The 25,519-nt window shown below is 50.0% G+C and overlaps 9 protein-coding genes across 9 annotated transcripts; 5 read left to right on the top strand and 4 right to left on the bottom strand.

The window, feature by feature from the left end:
* Positions 1–87: 87 nt before the first annotated feature.
* On the top strand, positions 88–2,690 carry J7T55_010819 (uncharacterized protein; the record flags this gene model as incomplete). The annotated part of the gene is made up of 4 exons (XM_053130928.1): positions 88–244; positions 309–391; positions 453–1,605; positions 1,684–2,690. 4 exons carry the CDS (start codon positions 88–90, stop codon positions 2,688–2,690), a joined length of 2,400 nt encoding a protein of 799 aa, XP_052991100.1.
* Positions 2,691–3,509: 819 nt separating this feature from the next.
* Positions 3,510–4,270, top strand: J7T55_010820 (uncharacterized protein; the record flags this gene model as incomplete). Its single annotated transcript, XM_053130929.1, has 3 exons — positions 3,510–4,075; positions 4,128–4,200; positions 4,259–4,270. 3 exons carry the CDS (start codon positions 3,510–3,512, stop codon positions 4,268–4,270), a joined length of 651 nt encoding a protein of 216 aa, XP_052991101.1.
* A 1,079-nt stretch (positions 4,271–5,349) lies between these two features.
* Positions 5,350–6,132, top strand: J7T55_010821 (uncharacterized protein; the record flags this gene model as incomplete). The annotated part of the gene is made up of 4 exons (XM_053130931.1): positions 5,350–5,425; positions 5,509–5,558; positions 5,617–5,652; positions 6,040–6,132. 4 exons carry the CDS (start codon positions 5,350–5,352, stop codon positions 6,130–6,132), a joined length of 255 nt encoding a protein of 84 aa, XP_052991102.1.
* A 403-nt stretch (positions 6,133–6,535) lies between these two features.
* J7T55_010822 (uncharacterized protein) lies at positions 6,536–8,641 on the bottom strand (the record flags this gene model as incomplete). The annotated part of the gene is made up of 1 exon (XM_053130932.1): positions 6,536–8,641. One exon carries the CDS (start codon positions 8,639–8,641, stop codon positions 6,536–6,538), a length of 2,106 nt encoding a protein of 701 aa, XP_052991103.1.
* Positions 8,642–10,442: 1,801 nt separating this feature from the next.
* J7T55_010823 (uncharacterized protein) lies at positions 10,443–12,853 on the bottom strand (the record flags this gene model as incomplete). Its single annotated transcript, XM_053130933.1, has 3 exons — positions 10,443–10,486; positions 10,552–12,483; positions 12,691–12,853. The coding sequence occupies 3 exons, from the start codon at positions 12,851–12,853 to the stop codon at positions 10,443–10,445; spliced, it is 2,139 nt and encodes a 712-aa protein (XP_052991104.1).
* A 1,772-nt stretch (positions 12,854–14,625) lies between these two features.
* Positions 14,626–16,337, top strand: J7T55_010824 (uncharacterized protein; the record flags this gene model as incomplete). The annotated part of the gene is made up of 3 exons (XM_053130934.1): positions 14,626–14,643; positions 14,696–16,018; positions 16,320–16,337. The coding sequence occupies 3 exons, from the start codon at positions 14,626–14,628 to the stop codon at positions 16,335–16,337; spliced, it is 1,359 nt and encodes a 452-aa protein (XP_052991105.1).
* A 2,725-nt stretch (positions 16,338–19,062) lies between these two features.
* On the top strand, positions 19,063–21,012 carry J7T55_010825 (major facilitator superfamily transporter; the record flags this gene model as incomplete). The annotated part of the gene is made up of 3 exons (XM_053130935.1): positions 19,063–19,306; positions 19,723–20,368; positions 20,553–21,012. 3 exons carry the CDS (start codon positions 19,063–19,065, stop codon positions 21,010–21,012), a joined length of 1,350 nt encoding a protein of 449 aa, XP_052991106.1.
* A 1,553-nt stretch (positions 21,013–22,565) lies between these two features.
* On the bottom strand, positions 22,566–23,306 carry J7T55_010826 (uncharacterized protein; the record flags this gene model as incomplete). Its single annotated transcript, XM_053130936.1, has 2 exons — positions 22,566–22,910; positions 22,986–23,306. The coding sequence occupies 2 exons, from the start codon at positions 23,304–23,306 to the stop codon at positions 22,566–22,568; spliced, it is 666 nt and encodes a 221-aa protein (XP_052991107.1).
* A 619-nt stretch (positions 23,307–23,925) lies between these two features.
* On the bottom strand, positions 23,926–25,002 carry J7T55_010827 (uncharacterized protein; the record flags this gene model as incomplete). The annotated part of the gene is made up of 1 exon (XM_053130937.1): positions 23,926–25,002. The coding sequence occupies one exon, from the start codon at positions 25,000–25,002 to the stop codon at positions 23,926–23,928; it is 1,077 nt and encodes a 358-aa protein (XP_052991108.1).
* Positions 25,003–25,519: the final 517 nt, after the last annotated feature.

The raw sequence follows: 25,519 nt of genomic DNA on the forward strand, positions 1-25,519 counted from the left end.
TCTCGCACTTCGGCGAATGCAAAACCCAGACCATCGGCCCTTCTTCCAGGACATAGTGCGGCCGCGCTGCATTTGAGTAACCACACGATGGTTTGCAAATGGAATTTGAGCCTGGCCGTGCTGGCTTTCAGCCCCTCACTAATAGCGGGAAAATCATTGTGGTCGAGTTCACCTGCAACGTTTGGCGAAGGCGATGACTACGTCCTGAAGACGGCCTACCTTCTTGGCAACGGCAAATTAGGAGGTTCGTCTTCTCTAGCGCAGCAAATCACCTATACTTAGTACAAATTACTGACGTACGAGCATAGCAATTCCATTTGGTCCCCCTGGTGCAGAAACACTCGTTCTTAATTTGGACTCTCTGTGGTCTGGGGGACCATTTGAGAACTCAGTACGTAGAATCATCAGCACAGCCTCAAAGCTTCAGGGTGGCGTTTTCTGACTCAGTCCAGACTTACACCGGAGGCAATCCCTCAGAGCCTGTCAACCAATACCTGCCTGGAATACGCGATTGGATATTCCAGAATGGCACGGGAAATATCTCTGAAATCCTGGCACCCATAATCAATTATGGATCCTACCAAACTCTGGGAAATTTGACCGTCAACCTCGGGGGCGTAAGCGTCTATAGCAACTATACGCGTAAGCTTGATCTTGACACTGGAATACACACGACATCGTGGGCCACAAATGGGACGGTTTTTGAAAGCACAGTGTTCTGCTCTTATCCCACGAAGAGCTGCATCTACACTGTGTCCGGAAGTCCCAGTCTTCCTGCTGTCACATTCTCTCTCGGAAATGAATTGATGAATGCCGATTTGACCAACGTCACATGTGGTACTGGATATACCCGTCTGAGAGGCATCACCCAAGCATCGATTGGATTGCAATTTGACTCCATACTTAGAGTTTCAGGCAACCTCAGCTCATCATGCTCAGACGCGGGATCCCTCACGGTCGCCCCGGCAGCCGGTCAGCGCACGGTCACAGTTGTCTTCTCCGCCGAGTCGGACTTCGACCAGACCAAAGGCAATGCGGCGAACGACTTCACCTTCAGAGGGGAAGACCCCGGCCCGGCAGTTGAAGCAACCACAGCTCTAGCCGCAAGCCGCACGTATGAGGATCTGCTTGTCGATCACATCCAAGATTACTCGTCCTTGATGGGTCTTTTCAACTTGAGCATTCCAGATACTGCTGGATCCTCTGCCATTGAAACGTCTGATCTTGTGGCTCGCTACACAGAGGGCACTGCCGATCCCTTCCTCGAGTCTCTCATGTTTGACTATTCGCGACACCTGCTTGTGTCGTCGTCCAGGGAGGGATCGCTTCCTGCAAACCTGCAAGGCCGATGGACCGAGCAGACCAGTCCGGCTTGGAGCGCAGACTACCATGCCAACATCAACATCCAGATGAACTACTGGGGAGCTGATGCGACCGGACTGACTTCGCTCTCAAGACCGGTCTTCGAATACATGGCTCAGAATTGGGCTCCTAGAGGAAGCGAGACTGCCCAGCTCTTGTACAATGGTTCGGGATGGGTTGTGCACAACGAGATGAATATTTTCGGTTACACTGGAATAAAGAACGATGCACAGTGGGCGAACTGTAAGATTTTGTTTTTTAATTTTCCTTTTTGTCTCGGATTCTATAATTCATGAGTTTTGACTAACCTCTCGTTGTCAGATCCTATTTCAGCGGCATGGATGATGCTTCACGTCTTTGACCACTGGGATTATGACCGCAACTCCACCTGGCTGGCAGAGACCGGATATCCTCTTCTAAAAGGTGTTGCATCCTTTTGGATATCCCAGCTCCAGGAAGATCGTTTCTTCAATGACGGAACGCTCGTCGTCAACCCATGCAACAGCGCTGAACAAGGCCCTACGACATTTGGGTGCACTCACTACCAGCAGCTAATCCACCAAGTCCTGGAAGCCGTCCTCAGCACCGCCACACTTGCATCCGAAGCAGACACCAATTTCCTGAACTCCGTCTCCAATACGCTCTCCTCTCTCGACAGCGGTATCCACATCGACCCTGATAGCACTTACGGTACCGGTGTCCTCAAAGAGTGGAAAGTACCGGACTCATACCTGTACAACGTTTACCCCCAGCACCGTCACATCTCGCACCTCGTAGGATGGTACCCCGGCAACACCATCTCCAGCTTTGCCGACGGCTACAGCAACACTACTCTGCAAGAAGCAGTTCGGGCGAGTCTTATCGAGAGAGGAGACGGTACTAGTGCCGACGGCAATGGGGGCAACTACGGCTGGCCCAAGGTCTGGCGCGGCGCGTGCTGGGCGCGTTTGAACGACTCCTCCAAGGCATATGAGGAGTTGCAGCTGACCCTGTTGAACAATGTTGCGCCGAACTTGTTGAGCATGTACAGTGGTAAGAATCCGCCATTCCAGATCGACATGAACTTCGGCTGGGCGGGCAATGTCCTGAGTATGTTGGTGGTAGACCTGCCTCTGCCCAGTGGTAGGGAAGGAGAGACAAGGACGGTGGTCTTGGGCCCAGCTATCCCCAGTGCTTGGGGAGGAGGCAGTGTGCAGGGTCTTCGGGTCAGAGGAGGCATCGTGGTAGATTTCGAGTGGAATGCTGATGGGGTAGTGACCAGCAAGAGCATTGTGAGCGGTGATGCTGAGAAGGTCAGGTTTGTCAATGTTCAGGGCAGCGAGTTGTAGAGCACTCATAGGCCCGCAAAGGCATCCAGTACGGACGTAAATGGAATGAGTGTCGCGATGAACAACCTGCACCTAAAAAGCCAACACAGTAGATAAAAATGGCAAAGACTTCCGCCCTCAAGGTGGCCACCGAGTGCGTACTGTCTATCACACAGCTGTCCTTATCCCTCAGGCGTCCCTGAGGTTTGAACTGCTGGACTTCAGGTTGCGAGCCTGATTTATTTTCTTCAGGGGACTGTCCTGCGTTGCCGCTAGACTATCAACCCCGGGTGCAAGAACGGCTGCTTTGCCAGTTCATATGGACAAGTTGGCTGCTCTGGGAAGGAGGGAAAGAAGGAAGGGGTAGTGTTGGCCAAAACTGTCTGAGCCAGGGAAGGCAGGCGCGGGATGTACGTATGTACTTGCTGCCAAAGCTTTGGTGCAAAGCTACTTTCCTTACCGTGGCAAGTCTGCGCTTGCAGTTGGAGTCCCAGATATGACTCTGCCTGGTGGGCGAGGCTGGTCTTTGATTCAGTGGTTTGCCATGCATTTGAATGGGTGCAATTTTCAAGAGTAAAGGTTGCAGTCTCTCTATCTGACCATTCCCATATCCTTCAGACATCACTTCCAAATTTTCAGTACAGGCAACCCAATGTGCCTGTCGCCTCTCTCTGACCCTTTCTTCCTCTCCATTTCGCCCAACAGCACGCTGTCAGCCCAAGTTGTTCTAACCATCAGTCACTACTGAATGACTGACCACACACCCTCGTTTCTAGCCTTTATTCCATCCAGACTTTCTCAATCTTGATATTCGTCCAGTCGGACGCAACCACTGACAAAATGGGTCGTTGGGGAATGCGCCTGTTCGAGGGCGATCAGGATCTGGACATCGCTCTGGAGATCAACAAAGCCTTCGGTGACAGTGACGACAAGGACCTCCAGCTCTCTCCTTTGATCCATCAGACAGACATGTGCGCTCCCCCCGACGCCAGGGCCCACTACAAGACGGACGAGTACAAGAAGGAGCTCGAGGGCTTCGTTTCCAAGTCTCGCAGCACCCTCAACAGCGGAATCGGCGATGAGCTGTTCAAGCTCTTCCGCCAGAGAGAGCACGAGCGTAAGGGCAAGTACCGCATCATCATCGTCGGTGCCATCATGATGCGAGCTGGAGCTGTGATCAAGGATGACGATTTCAATCACCTCCGCGAACTTGTGCCTGAGATCCCAAGCCGTGATGGCTTGAAACCTGTGCTGAGAAACAATCCTGCCCTGCGTTCACCGTCGGCGCTTTTGGCAGCCGCTCTTGATTATGATGATCGGGGTTTTCGACACCCTGGTAAGGTGCAATTCCTCGCCGCACTTGAAAACTACAAACCTGGCATTCCTCGGAGCTTCCAAGAGCCGAGGTGAGTCCCCGTTTTGCTCCCAAACGGTACAAGACATACTGATCACAAGCAGCTGCTACAATTGTGGCAAGATCGCAGCGGATTCTGGCGAGGAGACACTTCTTCAGTGCTCCAAGTGCAAGAGAGTTTGGTACTGCAACGTGGTGAGCAACCGAATGGGTCTCTCTCAATATTCAGTAACAGGGCGATGGCTAATGAATTCTTGTTGGCTAGGCTTGTCAGAGAGCTCATTGGAAGAATCACAAGTCCGCTTGCATCCCGCCAGAAGACCGCATCTCTCTAAATGTTTGAGTGACGTCGAAACGCCTGGTGGTTCCAACTTTGGCCAAACGAGTTTCTAGCCTCTATGAGTTCCAAAGAGTGAGGGATACAATACCTGGCAAACGACGTATACGTCTTTTGTTTCGTAAAAGAAGGTTCCGTGGATTTGGACGGGTATTGAAGAACTGCTGGGGTTTGATTTATTGCTGCAGGCTGGGCCAGACATAGGCGACCATTTTTTTTTCACAAGCTCCCGAGCCCAAGGATCGACTGCTGCGAAATCTTAATGAGGCTCTTCTCATGAGTTCATGCTGGTCAAAGGCAGGCTGTGGACGCATCTCGCGAGCCCATTTGGGGGCCACTCCTCTGTACCTAGGTAATTAGTTGCCACAGACGGCGTGACGCGGGCGGTTGAGCTGGGTTGACAAGAATAACTCGCGCATAGTAATGCCTGAATTGAGTCTACTCTACCCAGTGGCCGTGAACCATTCACTTTTGGGAAGGTGAGAGGCTTGAGACTCGCAACTTAAACAACGCCATCCAGTCACTGCTTGGGTCCCGTCCTGCAGTCCATATTACACTATCCACTGCTGTGTGCCGATAAGACCAAGCGTTGGGAGCTTACAGCTCCATTCGTCAAAGACTCAAATGAGCTGGCAGGCGAGAATCCTTCCACGAAATAGTCCATCTGGTTATCCACCAATCCGACCGGTCGAGTGTGCCGCCGGAGTCTTTCATCCGTGAATGGGTTGGTGTCGCATGTCGTCATAGTACGCGAAGCACAAGTGAATGTGCCTGTCAGACGGGCCAAAACATCACCGTCCGTCCTAACTGGCGTTCTGCAAGAGGTGCGGAGAATATGACCAAGAAATATTCACCTTCAAGCAGGAACACTGAGATAAATAAGCATCAAACGTAGCCCTTTGCTCAACAGTCAACTCAATTGCGCCATTTCCAAGACACCACAGCACCACACCTTACCCGCCTCTTCCCATTCAAAGACACAGCCCACCATGACTACCGACGAGAATGGAAACACCAATTGCAGTAACATGAAGGACTGCTATGACTGCACAGACAGCAGCAACTGTAGGTTCCCTGGCCTCTGCGCCCGCTCAGAGCAGCGTAATACTATTGGAGACCCCGTTACTGACATACTTGCCCTTGGCTAGGCGTCGGATGCAACCGACTGACAAACTGCAGCAACATGAAGGACAGCGACGTGAGCACCGGCCACAATCTCACCCTCCTAACCGCACCGAGCTAATCACCGGCGATAGGATTGCACTGAGTCGAGCAATTGCAAGGACTGCACGGTGAGCGGAAATGTCCCTTCTGTTTCCTTCTATCCCCTTCCCACAAGTCCCATTGATTCACCTTGAACCTCTCCGGCGGCGCTCTCTGCTGGCAACCCCGACCCCCAATGCAGGACTCCTACGTCTGCAACGACATTAGAAGCTGTGTTGGAGTTCAACAACATTGTCAACCCAAGTGGGCTGACGAGGGACGCCGAGAAAGTTTCCACAAACAAGGAACGCTTGAAGAACCGTAATGCGAGTAATGCTGGTCTGCACCTTTGCAGAAGATGCATGTGCTTCTGGTGCTATACATGATGCTTGCACAAATACCAGCGAAAATTGATCCGTCGATTGGTTCTTGACTTATGGACGCTTCGTTTTACTTACATTGGCATTCACGAATAGGACCTCATCAACTGCTCCAACTGCAACGATTGCTCTGGCCTGCGGAACGCCAGCAACCAGCATGGTGTTCACAAGAGCGAGTACGAGCTGTAACTTGCGGTTACATACCGAGCGAGTATCGGGTTGGTGACTAGTGGCTTGAGAAGAGATGTCTCGACGGAGCCGCTTGGCAAGTGGGAGCATTCCGCCAGTCTTGAGGATGTGGTACCGAGGATATATGCAAAAGCAGATGCGCACAAGGAATGCGGGCAAGTCAGGAGAGCGCAGGCAGGCAAGGATGCAGTTTAATCGGGGTATCAAAAAGGGAGATCATCGTTGATGGTGCTGTCTCGCACGCTGCATCCTCAGATGAGGCTGTCGCGTATGCATCTGTCTACTCAGATAGCCATCTTCCAAAACTCATCAACTGTGCCCGAGTATCTCGACATGTGTCAGAAAACCGTGCCCAGAACGTCCCAGAGCCCACAAACCATCTACAACCACTGGTTCTATGGGATCAATACTCCTCTTCGCTCCCACCATCCTCGCCCTCGTACTCCTCAGCCATACCCATAACCATGCCACTGTCTGACTCGTCCACGTCGTCCTCCTGGTCATCGCTGTATCCGTAGCCGTCGCCGGTCGCATCGTCAGCCCCAGAGTCATCGTTGTCGTCGAAGTGCCGTGGCCGGGCTGCTCGGCTCTCCATGCGAAGTCTGTCCGCAAGGGACATTCGCTTCGGCGGTGGTGGATCATCGTCGTCCTCATCTGAGCTATCCTCATCCTCCTCGTCGGAAGAACCAGCCGCTTGAGTCTTGGCACCGCCGCCTTTAGAATCGCTCTCTCCATCCTCGTCCTCCTGGTCGGATTCAACTTGCACAGCTCGTCCGCGCCGCTTCCTGCCACGAGAGGGCTGTTGGACCTCTTCCTCTTCCTCGTCGTCATCGTCCGAGTCAACATTATTTACACGAACGCGTCTGCGGCCAGCACGGGAGGTTTGTGGTGATTCGTCGTCATCCTGTCCGTCTTCGTCCTCGGATTCGGCGGGCAGAGCCCGTGTACGCCTGTTCGCTCCTCTCACCGGCTCCACATCCGATGATCCTTCTTCGTCATCATCTGATTCCGCATGAATCGCACGCCTTTGCCGCTTGGAACGTCGGGGAGACTGCTCCGTCTCTGTAGCACTCTCGTCGGAGTCAGATTCTACGACCCGCCGTTTTGGGCGAGCGGCGCGAGTTTGTGATCCCGACTCGTTTTCCGAACCAGATGTGTTCGTGCCGGGCTCTCCTTGGTTCTCATCCTCCTCGTCGCTCGAGAAATTTGCTGGAGGTAGTCCCTCAATTTCAGAGGTGTTGTCGAGCAAATGGCTGGAGTCTGGAGCAGATCCCGATTCCTGGTCGAATTGGTGAACAAGCAAGTCGTCTTCCTCCTCCTCAGAAGTAGAGTCATCGATGGGAGCGTCGTCGATACCATCGCTCTCATACTCATCTTCGGTGTCGTCATACGAGCCCTCCGAATCATTTGGCCATTCGTCCCAGGATCGATTCCAAGCTTCCATTTGCATGAGTCGCCGCAAACCCTCCCTAAAATTAAATCTGATCATAGGCCAAACTTCGATATTTTGAAGTCGATTAATAGCCTCAGTCTTCTCTTCATCCGGGAAGTCACTGTCATTTAACTCTCGTGAGTCAGCCAGAGGGTCTGCTAAGCGGCGACGACACTCGCCAGTGGTCTCTGCCCACCACGAGTTCTCGTCAGATTTACAAATGTTTTGTTGGGCGAACTCGCGATTATTGTCAAGATCAGGCCAACAGAAAATCCTGCTGACTGGTGACATCAATCCTGCCTCACCCTCTTCCTCAACGTCCACACGGTATTTGTGGACGTTGTGTGAACCGGCCCAAGCATATTCTCGAGGAGATATGCCGGATTCGTCCAGATCAATCTGTTCCTCGAGGAGGAAGAGCCTTCTCAATTCAGGAAGCAGGTACACAAGGTCTACCAGATCATCAACGCAACCGAGGATCAGGTCGTTCTCAAAGGCGAGGTTCTGGGCCGAGATGCCCAACTCCTGGAATCGTAGAGCTATCCCACGCATGAGAACCTCCTGCTGCCACGAAACAAACAGGACGTCTCGCTCTTCGTGGTAACGCACGAGTTCACCTTGCGACAGTGAGAGCTCGTGAGGTGCCGACTTGAGACCAAGGGCCCGACTTTCGCGGTGGACGGCCATGAGGGCCCTCATCGGCGCGGTCTGGTCCTCCAGCTGTGCACCGGGCACGACGCCGCGCACGATCAGGGGCAGATGGACTGCGCCCGGAGGTGAGATTATCGTTTGCAGGTGGAGCTCGAAGACGCGCGACTCCGCTTCGAGATCTGGGCAGAAGGCGTTCCAGACCATTTCGCGGATCTCGGGCGGCAGTTGCATGAACTTGGGAAAGTCCTCGACGTAGCTGCCGTAATCGGATGATTGGTCGCTGTCGGACGCTGGCTCATCACTCGCTTCAGAAGCCTCCAGGTCGAGCAAACCGTGGTTGGCGTCATCAGAGTCGGATTCGTGCGACTCGTCACCTTCCTCGGAGCCACTGTAGTAATGCTCCTCGCTGTCGGATTCGTCAGACATGGTTGATTTGGGAAGTGCGTCTTCAGTGAGTAGAGCTCAACCAGTTGATGCGAGCAAGGAGGTAGGAGCAAGCCGGTGAATTTGCGAAAGTTGAGCAAAGGGAAGGTCTGGTTGACGATGCTGGCTGCAAGCTGAGATGAGACGCGGCATTCAGTTTCTCGGTTGTCATCGGTGGTCTAGCGCGACTACAGGGGTTAAAGTTTAGAGTTTAGCGTGATTATGTAAGTTCCCGCACCCCCTGTTCGAGACCGCCTGGCGACTGGCTCTTGCTTCTGATTGTGACCTGACCTACGTCGTCCCTTGATCTTGATGCAGTCTTGCACGTATCGACCGAGCAAGACGAGTCTGGACGACCTGTAGATGGAGAATTCAACATCGACGCTTGAGGAGGCGTAACTATCTGCTTCACTCAAACGCTGCCGAGCTCCACGAACGTGATTAAGCTCTGTTATATTGCGGTCCCCTTGCTCCTGCTCGACGTCGTCCGCCTGAACTGGCCAACCTCGTCGTACTATCGCATATGCACTACGCTAGCAAGCAATGGCTAACACAGACTGAAATAGATTTGCAACTCTGTTGCACATCAGTTTTTTAATCAACAGCTACAGTACACTACAAATTCGATCACAGCCCTCATGCCATGACATGAATCCACTGCACTGACGTTGATGCTCAAGACCCACAAAGTACGTACCAGTATTTTGTGCGAGATAACCTCAGTCTTTTCAGTCCGAACGACCCTCGTACAACACGCACTTGTCAACCAAAAACAGCCACCCAAGCAACTCACGAAGACCTCATGATGATCGACCACTCCGACGCGCCCCAGTGCGAGCCTCTGTTGCCAGCCTAGATAGGCACAAAGAGACTCTTGAACATAAATAAGGGGGCGATTGCACAGTAGTCTTCGTAGGTGTTCTCAAGACAATGCCCTCCGCTTCGTTACCATCACCGGTGTTTGTCATGATGATGGTCTCGGATTCAACGCTAATCAGGGTAGTGCGGTCGACGATAGTAGAGCGGCGGCTCAGCTTTGTCTCGGTGCGCTGGTCGGGTGATGATCTCGTTGACGAAGCGCACCTAATAGCGCGCGGTGCCCCGGGGCTCTTCTTCGAACCGGGCCAACTTGATTGATCGACTCGATGGTGACAGAGTGCTTCGTGGTGTCCGTAGAGTAGGGTGCGCTTGAGAACGCAGCGGAAGGTCGTCTATGCTTGGTAGCGTAGCAGGAGGCTGCTTACTCATTTGCCCATGGACGGCGTCGATAGTCGCGTTCGTGATCTAGTAGTGACCAGAGTAAACTTTTATTATGTCACAACGGTGGCAATCGAAGGGACAACCCTGCTTAACCGCCTGTTATTGAGAATAGAAGAACTAAGCTGAGCTGTACGGAATACGGTGTGGATGGTTGAGGAAAGAAAGGGCCAAACAGCGGTGGCTAGAGGCCCTCCTAAAGCAATAGCGGGCCTCTGCTGACTTGATGACCGTCACGCGGGGTACAGCTATGCCGTGACAATGTATACAAACTCTCGTCCCCCCTTGGAAACTCCAATATCAACAAAGAGCCTGTAATTCTTAAAGGCCATACTTTCAAGCTATTCTAAAACAATTGTACGAAACTGTGAAGGCAGTTTAGCCCACTCATTCAACAACACATGACCAATAGCCTCACGGCGAAAAATACCACCATCCTGGCTAAGCAACATCAAATATATAGCTGGCGGAGGCCAAAGAGGATGTCCGCTGTCATCATATATTGTACAATCGGGAGGTGGGTATACATATGGCGCTACCCCCGGCCTCACTCCGAGTTCGAAAGAGTGGTCAGCATAAAGGTTGTAGCGTCTGGCCATAGCATCAGCGTCGCATATTATCAGGCACAATCGTAACGTACACTTACAAAGGCTCACTTGATAGATTGGCACCAGCTTTACGGCCATGCCCCCATGTGTCATCATTTGCCTTCGTAACGACCTTCAGCATTTGGGAGATCGCTGGGCCACTTGCCAAGGCCGCACAGGTCCATTTCTTGCCCATCATCTGTTCACAATTATGATGATCCACCAAGATACCCACAGGTTCACCATTCGGAGATCGCAGGCAGCAGTCTCGATAATCGAGTCGGAGTGTCGCCAAAGTTGAGCGAAGTATTATTCTGCCAGGCTTCTCCCTAGCGAGCGCGATCTCGCCAGCGGTGCCGCAGATCCAAGGACTGGGTGAAGCAAGGGCGTCCTGCCAGTAGTCGGCGTATGTTGGCCATCTCTTCACGACTCTTTCCTTCAAACGGGACAGATTGCTTGCATCTTGCAGTTCGCTTGGCAGGTCCTCCTCCAAACACTTCTTGGCCCATGCACTCCATGCGTATATTTGCCATCTGTTCTCGTCCTCTTCTCTTCCAATGCTTCCCTGGGCCAGTATAGCTCGAGGTCTTTCAGCGCCCTGTTCCACAATATTCCATCGAGCCAGTGATGCAATGATTCTGGCAGCGTCACCGCGTCCAGTCGAAGTGCTTCGCAACAACGTTCCGATCCACGTTGCATACCCCCGCGACTGTACCCACGACCAACTAGGAAGAACAACACGGTCGCTCTGTCGGGGGATGCGTTGCCTGTGCCGGCCAAGGCCGCCCTGAGCTAGATCTTGCGATGCGCTGGGAGGTGGCCTACGTATGGGGTCGGGGTCGACATCCTCTGGCTTGATCGGGGAAACATCCCATAGTATGGCACTGTCGAAGTCCGGTTCTGGGAGTCCGTGGATGGAGTATTTGAGACTCCCATACGCCCGTTTGAAAAGGCCCTGAAATGCGTTGAAGATGTCCTCTTTAATTGTGAGTTCGCGCTGGTTATATTGGGATATAAAGTCCATATATGTTTCAAAAGCGCTGGACTTTGCACTAAATAGTCCGCCTCCAAAACCCGTCGTTCCCTCTTCAAACTCGATGTTCCTGGGGCAATGAAAAGAGATTTGCCAGGGGCTGACGATCAGCTTCCGTGAAGACAGGAAAAGCTCCTGGCAAGTCCAAGCCCGTTTCCACCAGGTTTGGGACCTCGAAGCGAAGTTATCGGGTAGTCGCACCCTGACTTCAAAATCGTTGATTTTGACGTGTCCTTGAAAAAACGTGCGAGGCGTATCCTTTGCACCATGAAGGCCGGAATCAGAACTGGAAGAACTGGCCGCACAGATCGTGAAGGCCGCTCGTGAGTAGATTGCATCCATAGCTCTAATTTGCTCCATCTTTTGGGCTTCACCATCCTGGATGATGCACAAACGATCGACCCAAAGAAATTGCACACCGAGAGCCTGGCATACTGTCATGGAGTCCCAGATAGTGGCTGGTAGATTCCGTTGCCCGAGAGAGTGCTGCTGCCTCAAAGATTCCAAGGTTTTCGAAGTGGCGATAACGTCGTCGTTATGAAGCTGTCCCCACACGTAACTGAGAGCGATATAATGACACTCTGGAGGCGCATTCACGACACAGCCGTTCACAACATCGATAACCATGAATCCTTGGGGCAGGGGGCTTGCTAGATGATGAACCATGTCCTTGGCGTGATCATGCTCGGAGTTGCATTCCGAAATCCATTGCCTGATCATATCCCAAGAGAACCTTGAGCCGACCACAGGGGCACCACGGAACCGGATGCCGTCTTGACCTACAACAAGCTGAGGAATGCTGGCAGATTCTTTAAATAGAAGAAGGCTTATGCGAGTGCAATTGCTCCCATGCTCCACCAAGATTTGCCGCTTCGACGAGTGCCGTAGAAATACAGCTGCGGCACCAGCTGCTGGGCCATCTTGGGGAGGTATCTCATCATATTCAGCTTTCCAATGCGTAGTTATCGCTGTGTAGAGAAATTGGCAGAATACACAGGTAAGTCGACGACTGTGGATTTCTTGGAGGGATCCGAGGCGTATTTTCAGGCCAAAAAAACGTTGCTTGCCATAGATGCACTTGAAAAAATGTCTTAGTCGAAGATGCTGACATAGAGGGCACAAGAGTTGCTGTTGATTGTGTCGAGCAGTTTCTAAGTTGCACTGTTCGCATGTACCCCGGAAGTAATCATTGTGCTCGGCCTCGTCGATCCTACGATCAGCACCCGAACCTCCATATCGATTGTAAAGCTGAATTCGGAGGTCTTCGACACTGGGAGCAGCGTCACACCTCTGTTGGCCGCAAATTGGACATGAAATGGATGCTGAGACTTCTGCCATTATGACAGTTGTGACCGCATAACAATTTAAGTGCCTGAGCAAGGCAACGACAATCAAACGTGGTGTTAATGGGTTGTCGAGCAGCTTAGAAAGGAAGAAAACATTGGATTTGCGGTATTGAACGGGAAAGTTGATCGATGCCTGGCCGTCTATCTGCATAGGCGACCCACTACGCTGCAGTCCACGTGTAGCGTGTGTGAGTGGACCTATGTATTTGCGAAGAGTCTGTTTGGCATGAGGTCCTTTGGGTGAACGAGCATGAAAAGCTATTTTGAGATTGTATCTTATTTCCGTTCACGGGCACAGAATTACTCGCTTATTAGTTACTTGTAACTATGAAAGCAACTATTTAACAGGCTTTACATAAGATTATAATTATATTCTATAAAATATATTAAGTCTAAGCAAGTTTCAATCATAATATTTCATGTAAAATTATCGATGTTTAAAATACGAATTGTAGAGGGTAAGAGAATGTCTCAATTAGGTTTCCTAGGAAAAGGCTTTCTCGGCCTACTATCTGGAGTACCAAAGAGCTGCTAACTAAGCTTTTTCCAGGACTCCTCAGAAGTGAGACGCTCCCTACGTCGTCACAGCAGGAAGGCTCAATTTGGCTGTAGAAATTCATTGATTTCTGTTGAGGTTCGCCTACCCAAAAGAAAGACAGAGGCAGCGCAGCAGCGCGCGTGCTCTTGAAACTATTTATAGTACGGCGGTGAGCCGATAAGATAAGCCTACCAACAAGGGCCCTGTGAATCCCAGCCTACTGTAGAGGTCCCCGCTAGCATTCAGCCCCATGCCCTCACAAGAAGCAAACGCAGCCCCTCTGCTCCTCTACCTGCACGTAGCAAAGGATGCTCAATATAACGTTTTTGTTCGTCTTCTACTCGAACATGATATAGACCACGACCTCGGCCCAGGAGCAGAATGGCAGACACAAATGCCTGTGGCGATATGGGCACAGCAAGCGGCCGCTATGCTTGTCACGGTCTAGCACGGTGCGAACATGAATTTCGAGCGCCCCTTGTGCTAATATCTCCAGCATACTGTTTGAAGTCCATCTTGTTGTCAATAGTTTGGATGGTCAGAGACAGTCTGCTACGGGAAATACTGCTGATTAATGGGGGCATGCTGGACCACGTTGAGCGATGGGCTCCTACTAGTAAGAAGCAGCCGAGTAAGGACGTGGACTTCGGGACTTTCTGTTGCTTGGTTTGCACGTGAGGAGGAAGACCTACTTGGTGCACGGCACAGCCTTGTATATCGATAACTATTATTGCATCATGCATACGGGCAGTATGATCCATAACAATACATGTGACTTCGCAGCAGGACTTAACATCCCCAAAACAGGAGGGTGTAGCTTAAAGGAGACGGCTATCATCAATGCAAGCAAACAGGTGGTACTACGAAATAATCAGACACAACAATGCTCTCATTTTTACGGATGTCAGGCGACGTGCCTCATGTGCTACCTGGCATAATCCGGCAAGCCGCAGAAATCAGACCAAGGGTGAGCTCACACGAAGCAGGCTCAAGTCTCCCAGGCAATCTCTGCGGATATATTACGATTCGGCGACCTGCTATCAGGGCCATTGACATACATTAATTATTCAAATAAAGAGTCTAAGGCGTTTACGATTCAATGACTGCATGGCTTGGGGAACACTATTCAGATCTAGCACTCTTCTAACACCAAATCAAGGATCTGTTGTTCACCTACTATAACTTTCGCTAGTAGCCTTCTTTCACGTCAGCCTTTTCCACACGCAATGGCAGCTTCAGACGAGGTAAGAAAATCGTGTGGAATTTCTGTCTTTTTATGGGAGCTGAAATTATCAGACGATTCTGAGGAGGCTATCAAAGGGTATGGAAGACGTTGAGTGTATTCTTCGAGAATGCCGCAATAGTTCCGTTATGGTCGGCGTACTTCACGAAGGTGAAGTCATCTTTTCCGCTGGCTGCGGATTCCGTGACGTAGCCAAAGGCGAAAAACCTACGGATGAGACGCTGTACACGATTGCTTCCGTGTCGAAAACCTTCGTGGTTGCTGCGTTGGGAATTCTGGTGGCAGAACGTAAAGTGAAGTGGACAGACGTTGTTGGCAACTACATTCCCGAATTTCAGCCAAGAGACGACGCTCGAGTATCAACCGTGGCCACATTCAAGGACTTTCTTCGCCACTCTGGCGGTATCACTAATTATGTGGTCCCAATATCCGGGCCCAAGGGATCATTGACAGTGGATGCAGAACACTTCATGCTCTCGGCCAACAGTACTCCCACGGGCGACAACTTTGGATCTTTCTACGACCGGACTTTCGAGTACAGCAACATTGGCTATGCATTAGTCGCATTGGCCATAGAGCGAATTAGTGGAATGCGCTACGCCGACTTCGTCAGGGATCGTATTCTCGAGCCACTGGGAATGAATGCGACGGCCATATACGAGTCACAATTGCTCAACTGTGGAAATGTTGCGCTGGGTGAGATTCGCTTGGATGATGGTACATGGATTCTTCAAAATCATGAATGGACATCGGAAAAGAAAACGCATACGCTGGCAACATTTGGTATTCGCAGTTCTGTCAAAGATATGTTGACATGGTGCTCAGCAATGATGGACGCCTTCCACGGGGACACTTCGACTCCTCTGAAACAAGTCGATACTATTCTGGACGATCATTACTGGCAATGGCCGGCGAGGAGTGCAGATGAAAATGTCGCAGCCTTTCACCTTGGTTGGCTCAAAGTCGTCCTGCCTCATCGGATGATACACTGGGGTAACTGCAACCAGACACTGGCCAACGGCGCCTTCGCTACTGATCTGGAGTACATAAATGCTCACGTGCTAGGACAAACGTCCCGAAAGATTCTTTCCTACCAAGCAATGGGCACAAGCAGCGATGGTACTGCAGCGGTGCGATTCTTCCCACAGACACGGAGTGCTATTGTGGTCCTCAGCAGCGGCATCAATTACGCAGACCCCAGTGATTTCACCGCAGCTGTGATGACACAGGAGCTTTTTGAGCTCACACCGAGAGTGTGCATTTTGCCCATGGCTCAGAGGGAGTGCCGGTATCAGAAGCAACGATTCGAGAACATGCTGTCGGATTGGTTGAAACATCGGAATACGACTGCCTTGAAACCATCACATGAGGACGCGGTGGGACAGTATTGCGGCTATGGGGTAACTGTGACTCTCGCTTACAATAAAGCGTGTAAGAGTCTTCAAATGCTGCTCAATTCTCGCAAAGAAACGGCGATGTCTCTGGATTATTATCAAGATGACGTCTATAGTTTTGCCCCCCGGTCCAGAGACGCATGGTTAAAAAATGGTTGGTTTTTTGAGATGACCAACTATCGAGCATATCTGATCAAACTCTTGAGAGCTGATGACGGCACTGTGAAAGAGTTGGCGTGGGACTTGTGTCAGGGGCGTAACATTGCCCGCTTTCTGAAAACAGGTCGACAATAAGCTCTAGCGATTGCTACCTAAACTGAAGCGCAATAATACGTTAGACTTGTCCACAACAGCACCTTTTGATCACATTGTCGTGTTTGTAGTACCCTATTTCATTACCTGATTTGTGTGGGTATGTGCCTCATGCCCGTCTGAGCTCTGGATCGGACGTTGCACTCGTCGTACCCGTCCTACTTATGTGGATTTCTGGATCGTAATTATTCCAGCAGTGTCCAATATATATCAAGAAACGGGAATACAAGATCATAGTGTCCCATATCATCCGCCATGATCCACTGTCTTGTGAAAGGCCACGTAAGTCTATTGCGCCGTGAAGCCAATGCAAACAGAAAGAGTACACAATAATCTCAAGACCCGAAGATTCCTTCGCTTTCGCTTTGTTGTTTCATTGTGCACTGTCACCCAAGTGCGGCAGCCTGTACGGTACCATGGCATAGATCCTTCTGTCAATAGTACCAAGAAAGTTGTTTCAAGCTACTTCAAAAAGAAGCCAGTTTTGCTCTCTTGGAGGCTGTTAAAATGCACCATCAGGAACTACAAGTCTGTCAAGCCCATTTGACCTATTCATTTGCGTGAGTCAGTGCTCCGAACCCCTTACTGGCTGAGTCCATGCAATTTCACTACGGCCTGGGTTACACTGACTGTGCAAAAAGCAGCGATTAAAACAATGATCTTTTATCCAGGATGTGTCGGAGGGTCTGGTGGTGGTTCAGGGGGGAGCGGGGGCAGCGGTGGCTTGGAAGGTCCGAAGCCAACAGAATCGAAGTGAGGGACTCGAAGCACGGAACCACCGCGCAACTATTCCGATCACTTGGAGAGGACATGGCGTTCGCGTATTTGGAAAGGTTGATTGAATGTCATTGTCCAATTCAAATATCTGTCAGGGGTACATAGCCACGTTCGTTACCGCCACTGACAAAGTAGTTAATTATTGCACACAGTCAGTTCAGTCAACATTCTTGAATTTCTTGATACTCAAGGCATTTTCCGTCACCCAGATACAAAGCGCCGCTCCTTTAGTCAAGCTGTCCTAGATCTCAACCGCATTGCGATACTGGGCTTATTTTGTGATTCTGGCCCTGGCAATAGCCGCTGCAATATCAATACATACCTAAGTTGTGGTTGCGAAAGTCCAATCAGTAGGATCAGTCAAAGTGCCTGGGTCTTAGTCCCAACGTGACTTGCCTCCCCATGTAGTAGCTGGAACATCCCGGCCCAAGTAATGTTGTAAAGCGGAATGTCAGAATAGTTTAGCATTGAAGCAGTGGGTGTGGCGTTAAACAACGAGTCCATAACCACTGCTTTTCGAGCCGATGCAAATAATTATTAGATGGCCCACTTCTGAAGGAACCAAAAGCTATGTGCTCATTTCTATTTGGACAGACACATCGTACTATGGTGACGTTACTCTCTCCCTTTCGCGGGCACGATTGCGTCTGGAACTGCGAGTGGCCCACTCGCCGTTTTAACATATCTCTTTTAGTTTCTTATAGTACTGATATAGCAGCGTTCGGTTCCCTGCGGCTGCCAGCAAATATTTTCTAATAGCAGCTTTGGCATGCTTCACAATTGTATGACCTATTTGCCTAGTGCTTGGGCGTAGGCTTCTAAAGACTCGGCATCCAAATTTAGCGCTTGGTGAAGGTACAAGAACATTCAGATGCGTCCAAGGATACGAAGAACCCCTCTTTACCCGGGGTGAGAAGCTATTCAGTGTGATCTTACGCACCTTCAGTTTACATTCACATGTAATGTGACTGCTCTCGAATCCTTCAGGTCGTAACTAAACTTAGTCCAGAGGCAGCATGTGATAAATTGTCTAGTCTCACCAGGGCTTTTAATGAAAAGCTTCCAGCAATATTTTGTCGGTTACAAACAATGCAAACGAGTAGAATACCAAGAATCTTGATGACTGCGGAGATGAGCAAATAGGTATCACATGTTTCTTTTCACAACAACATCTGTGTTTCTGTGCTATCAAACCATGCTATTTTCTGCCGACAAACAGTGGCTGAACAGGCTTAGATTCACTGATAATCCCATGAAACCTCTACAGCCTCAGATTAGTAACAGTTGACACTTTGGTGGGCTTTACCAATCTGCATATCGGAGGTGCTATGTAGCTCAGCCAGCTCCAGTCCTTGGCTCGGACTCATATGACACACTATGACTGTGCTTGAGGAAGCGGCTCCACGTCAAATGGGCGCCGCCTTCGCGCCGGCCGAAGTTAAAAGTCCTTATTTGCAGTAGCGTCAATACCTTAGCAGAATCAAAACTAAACAGATCTGTCTTCCCAGATTGCGTTACAATGACTTGACCGATTTCAAGGGAGACAGGTATTCTATCCAAAAGGACTCATAGTATTGCCATCGAAAGATAAAATCATGACTTGCTCCTCCCTTTGTTTCAATAAGTGATGAAAAACACATCTTTGACCTCATAATAATTACTACTAGAATATGAATTCTCCCAGGGCGGAAAATGAAAAGGCTCCAGCTTTAGCCGTCTTCCTAACTGTAAGGGCGCTTTGGACAGCCTTTTCACTGTGAGTGTGAACCCCTCTACATTAAGTACATATCTATGAATCGACAGCCAATCTAATACAAGATAAAAATAGCATATATATCAGCAGCTTTGTTATTCTGCTCGTGGGGACTGTCATTGTCAGCCTGACGCCATATGTCCTATCGCGATTCTCCGGTCACCACCTTCTTCCTCTCTTACTCATGATAACCAGAATTGTGGGCGGCGTTTCGAGGTTGCCTTTGGCCAAATACATCGACAAATTCGGTCGAGTCCATGGCTTCCTGCTGGCGATAGGTCTCATGATAGCGGGCCTCATCATCCAGGCGCTAGCTCAAAATCTTCCTACAACAGCCGTCGCTCAGATTATTTATGGAATCGGCTGGAACTCGATTGATTACGTTTTTACAGTCCTCTTGGCTGACATGACTTCCCTCAAAAACAGAAGTAGGTATAAAGCCAGTTTCACTTTTTCGTAATATCCACACAAACTCATTTTGCGTTGATTCGAGTCTGCAAGTTTTGTGTCAGATGGTCGAGTCACAAGTAAAATGAATGCATACACGCAACTGGCAAGCAGCGAAGTAGTTACAGGGAAGAAAAACAAAGTGAACAAAATAAGGGATGGGGAGGAGAAAAGAATATATTGCAACAGAAAGAGTACTAAAAATGACTTCCTCTTTTTCTTTTTTGCTTTGACTTTCTCGTTCAGATACCAAAATCTTGTATTCGCACTATTGTAGTTGTGTTGGAACAACCATGTTGCCTACTATCGCTATATCATCTTTTTTAAACATTGCCCTTGTAACCCCAACTTATTTCGCTGAAGTGCTTGAAATTCCGCTAACGATTACCCTCCACAGCTCTGGTCTACGGCATATACGTGACCCCGACCATAGCCACTAGTTTTGCGGCACCAAATATTGCAGAGCTTCTTCATGTTAAAATCAACTGGCGCTGGGCTTTTGGCGCTTCGGCACTCACCCTGGTGGCTACTTGCCTTCCGCTTACTATTGTCCTCATTCGTGCCAGCCGTGTCGTTCAGTCGGCGGGCCGGGCTAGTGGCGTCGTCCAAAGCAGTGCCAAACGAAATTTGCTTCGAACCCTTCGAAGCCTTGTGGTAGAAGTTGATGTCCCGGGTATCACTCTGAGCACTGCCGGACTTTGCTTGTTATTTCTCTCCTTTACCCTCGCTCCCACATTCGAGAATGGTTGGAAAAGCGCAAGAATCATCACAATGCTCGTGTTAGGCCTTTCAACCATCATCGGATTTGTTGTCTGGGAGAAATGGTTTGCTACCGTGACTTTTATGCCTTGGACTTTGATGAGGAACAGAAACATACTTGGGGGCTGCCTGGTAGGCTTTGCATCTGTTGGGTCTGTCGGCATCTGGGATGCTTATTACGGTTCATACCTTCAAGTGGTTCACAATCAGAGCATAACCACTGCTGGGTATATCACCAACACTTATCCTCTTGCCTTTGCAATCTCTGCACCTCTTTTCGGCATGTAAGTTACTTCTATAGCTCTCGAAATTCTACACCCTGTGTGTTGAACCTGAAAACATCTAACTATTCACAAGCATCGTTCGGGTAACTGGAAACTACAAATATCCGGCACTTTTTGCTAGCCCGATGCTTGGAGTATTTACTGGGCTCTTGTTATTTTTCCACAAGCCTAACACTCCACCTAGCCTGCTCTTCATGTGTCAAGCTTTCATCGGGATCTCGGAGAGAATTCTTACAGCATCCAGTCAGATGTCAGCCGTAAGCAGCATCGAGCACGATGACGTTGCTGTTGCCATCGGTATTTGGGGTGCCTTCCTCTATATCGGCGGCGCTCTAGGTCTCGGTATATCTGGAGCTATCTGGTCGAATGTCTTTCCAGGCGCCTTGGAAGCCGCACTGCCGCAAGACAGTGAACACCTTGCTAAGGACATATTCGGGTCCCTGGATGCTCAAAAACACTATCCAATGGGCAGTTCGATCCGGAACGCTGTAATCTCAGCATATTGGGCTGCTCAGCAGAATATGGTCATCACAAGCATATGCGTCATACCTGTGGCTATCGCAGGTGCGCTAGCATGGAAGAATGTCAATGTCAAGAAGCATGATGAGAGTGAAACCGTGAGGACGAGGGGTGTGGTGTGGTAAGTACTGAAGGTGACAAAATTTGGGACTGTGAGTTTTCCTTGATCGAGAATACTATCAATATGGGAAACGGAAGATAGTCGCAGGTCTAGGTATGTAATATCGTAGGAAGCTATATATGAAGGCGGATGCCATCTAATTTATCACAGTAAATAACAGGGAAAAGTAAGGAACAGTATTCTAGGTGTGAGGTGCAATGGGGCACCTGAATGATGGTTTCCACGTATATTAATCTGACTTCCTCCAGGTTCGAAAAGAGAAATATGAAACACAAGTGTATAGGCTCAGAGAACATTGCTTATAGCCCACAGGGGTTTCAAAAGTTCAGGTCCGGTTTTTATTAATGGAAGCCTTCGATACCACGGTATTCCATAGGGGGTCGCATGAAGTTTAATATTTGGGAGAAGTTGTCTCAGCGGAACAACTTTCTAGCATCAAGTTTCCAATCGGACATATTTCAAATGGGATATCATATAGTACTTTAACATTCTAGGTATTGTAATACTCTATAGCTTTATAGGGGGCGTTTGTTGAGAATATCAGTCATTAACAAAGTGTAATCAGTGGTCTTATATACCGCTGTATATGGGGAGAACCAGTTTCAAAGGCCACGCTTGGACCTTGATTGAGAAAAGCTATTTTGACTCTGTGACTCTTGAGAACAATCTTCCTGGTTCCAGCCCCGCTTTCATATCAGTTACATTCAGACCTAATTAAATTATAAATCATAAACTGCTGGGGATATTAACTATCTCTTAAACACTTATCTGGACCGAGGCGATGACTATATGATAATACTGGTAGAATACCAAATTGCATCGTGTTGCTGAAACTAAGAAATCAATCATCCTAGGATTATAATTTAATATTTCAAGATTTTTCTCAAGCCCCTATGGCCAAGTGGTAAGGCGTCGCACTTGTAATGCGAAGATCGGTTGTTCGACTCAGCCTGGGTAAGTTGTGTGCTCCTCTGCTTCATGAATTTCATATTCTAATATCTTCAAGGGGCACATACACATCATCAAGATGTGAAACTACCTTTTTTTTCTTGGTTGCTGTCTTTTTTTGACTCTTGTTTGATTGCCCCGTCTTCGCCTAGTGCATGTTAAGCTCCAAATATGCGCCAGGCCATGTCGTAATTCATAGAGTCCTTGGCTAGCGTGCATTGACATTTACAGGTCTGGCAGCATGGCAATACTGACACCCAATGAATCTTCCGAATAGTGACCTTCGAAGTGGCACAAGTCGATGGTCCTGGAGTCCTCTGCATGGAACATAGGTTGTTTGAAAGCGGGTGGACCGACGATGCCGTGATAGCCATCGAGACAGTCTTCTCGCCTTTGTAACTACTCACAATGCGCTCAGGAACAGAGCGCTACCCCTCACGTCAATCTACATGGCATGTTGGTTGAGTGGCTTGTGTTTTTGGAAGTCATCGATCAAATTGGTTTGCTAGCCTAGCAATGCAATAGCCTGGTGTTGCCCAGTCATCTCTCAGAGCCACCCACCCCTTCCTCTGTATGCTTGGCTGTCTATGCCACGCCATCACCACTCACCTACTCATCTTCATCGCTACCCTCCATATCGTCCATGTCTGGTGAGGGGGCATCCCTTTGTTCCTCAGCCACGTCTGATTCGATGCCCATCGCAAACGGAGGCTCGATCCTCCACACCATTCCCTGTGGTTCTTTCGCTAGGTTTGCCGCGCGGTGGAACGCGGCTGGTATACCGAGGCCCTCCAAGGGGCCCCCGGATGCCAACAAGTCGATCGTAGCCTTGCTTAGGCCTGACGAGTTGGTTGAGCCAGGCCCATCAGCTTTGGTAGTCCACGTGCAGGGCCGGTTGAACGCCTCACATCGCCAACAGCTGAGGGTACCCGGATTGTAGTCGCACTTGTCTGTCTATTTTAAGATAAGAGCCTCGGTCAGACTTCTGTTCCCTACGCTGTGTACAGAAAGAGGGGGGGATTGACATACACTCATAAGTGAGTAGCACAGATCACAGTTCCCTCGGGGTGGGCCACGGACTTTGCTCATCTGGCTTTTGTCGTCCAACACAGTATCTGCCCCCTTCCCCTGCAAGTAATCCCGCAGCCGCACGCGGTTCTCGTCGATTGTATTGTCCTTTGGCCATGGGATTGTCTTCCTCGGTACCACTTCCAATTTTTGGGTTTGTCGTAAGTGATTGTACTTGATTGTCTTGACCGTGTTGCGGTATCCCGTATTTAACCACTTGGGGATTTGTGTCGTGTGAGAACTGACGTAGATTGACTGTGTAAGAATTGAGAAGATGTGCATTCCGGTCGAGAGTTGGGAGACCTCTTTATTTAAGAACAGCCGTTGACGCTGTCCAATGCATTCTTTCCATCCTCCGGAAGCGGGGTCTTCCCACTGAAATTTGAGTGACATGGATGCAAGCTTCTCGACTTCTGGGTTTCCACATATACTGGGAATGCGCACGAAAGGTATGTCGTGTCGCCTGAATACCCGCATGGCTTCATCGCAGCACATTTCAAAGAGCCTAGGTACCAAACATTAGCTTTCAAAAACGTACCAGACCTCTGCTTCCGCTAAACAAGGGAATTGCAGAATACGAAGCTGGCGATCTCTCGACCTACACATGTACTCCATCACCAGGCTTTAGATGGTTCGATTTGTATAAATCTTTCGGTATGGTCAGTTTGCGCCCCGAGATGTTGAGGCACAACTGTGTTCCTGGGCGCCGCGGTGTTACTGTGCCTTTCTTCGACGTGAGCGGCTTTGATGCGCGTTCTGGGTTGAAGAAGTGCAATGTGCATCGCGTGCGGAAGAAGTAAGACTGCCGCTCAATATCATACCACGAAACCCATACCCGTTCCTCGGGCATCATCGAGTAAATGGGGGTCGTCCAGTTCGTACCAAGTGTTGGGGCCGGATGCTAGCCAGTCCTCTCAGACACTTCGTCGATGAGCCCCCTGAATATAGAGGCTGACTCGTAATCCCGTGCATAGCTACCCATCTGATGGGGGTTCACGGTTTTCAGAACGAGGGGGTTCCACGTCTTCAGTAGAATGACGGTCGTCAGCTCGGCCACGTGAAGGAGGTTCTCCCAACCCAGGCCGTGGAGCTCGTTGTTCGACTTTTTGATCAACATGAATGGGATCCAGACAGTATTTTTGCCTGTTCTTGCGATCTTGTATTTGACGCAATTGCCATGCCTCAGCTCCGGATGCGTTAGAAGCCACTGATGGCAGCTTGATCCACCAGTCAAGCAGCGGTTGGGACCATTTGCCCCTTGACCTGCGTAGATGGCCAGGTCATTCTGCGCCGGTGGATTGACCAGATTCTTGATGCCATGTTGGACGCCGTCCGATACCATGAGGTAGATGACGGCGTAGTCGTCGCTCGGCCACGACGAAGTCATCTGCCGGACAGCTTTGCTTGGGTCGAGAAACTCCCGGGGATTGAAGTGACCCTGATCCATGATGTTCCGAAGCTGGGGGGAGATAGACCTGTAGAGTAGGTCGGCATACCCACTACCCCCTGTTCCATAAAGAGTCAGCTCCGCGAGACTGATGTCTTCTTGACTGGCAATGGGTGCAAGAAATGTATCTCGGTTGTTACGTATGCCTTCCCAGATACCTTGCAGGGTTCGATACAACACAGTGTCTTTCTGTTGGGAGGTCGTCTCTTGGAGAGGAGGCTGATGCATCTTCTGCATTGGAATCTCGATGGGCATGGAGTCACATAGGAACTCACCGGGCTTCAGTGACCCTTGCGGCATCCAGCCGCGCCTTGTCGCACCCCCGATAGAAACGACTACCCAGATCCAATGGACGGAAGCTCCCATGCTTCCGGTGACGGGGAGGGATCGGAAAGCCCAGCCTCTCTCACCCGCCATAGCCCGAGGAAATATCTGTTTGCCACCTAGCTCTCGCGGTACATTCTGAGGTGCCTCGTAGTTTTCCATGAATACGACTGCCCTGGGGCGTTGATCTTGTCCTGGGGCATCCATTGAGAGTGGGGCTTGGGTAGGTCCTGATCGCAGTGTATTGGACGTGGTATTGGGTTGACGAGACTGTAGGAAGGGAATCAGGTTTGGGCGAGGTTGAGAAGTAGCCCCTGTCGACGGCATCGAAGAGCCTCCCGGTCGCTGCCGTGGATCCTGGTTTGGAGGCTGGCCTCGGTTTCGAGTGGGATCCATAACGAATGAGGGTATTCCCAAGGCAGCACGAGGGCTTCCAAGAAGTTGAAGTGTCTCTTTTGCAAACTCTCTTGATCGTAGATCCCTGGAAACAACTTGAAGTTTGGTAGGAGTACTTGTCTGGAATATTTGTTGCTGGTAGTCGTGATCGTAGTTGGAAGAGAGACTGAGGTGGATGAAACGGGCCAGATCACCTTTTTGTTTCCCCAAGATCTGCAGATCACTGTCATTGAAATCAGTGACTCACTTTGCAGAGTGACAACGTGCACATGGGGCAAGTAGGTCCAGTGACTGAGAACTGACAAGGAAATTTCATTTTAAAATCTGC

This window comes from Diaporthe amygdali (genome assembly GCF_026229845.1).
Source record: "Diaporthe amygdali strain CAA958 chromosome Unknown NODE_24_length_778219_cov_64_757418, whole genome shotgun sequence".
Taxonomy (NCBI): Eukaryota; Fungi; Ascomycota; class Sordariomycetes; order Diaporthales; family Diaporthaceae; genus Diaporthe; species Diaporthe amygdali.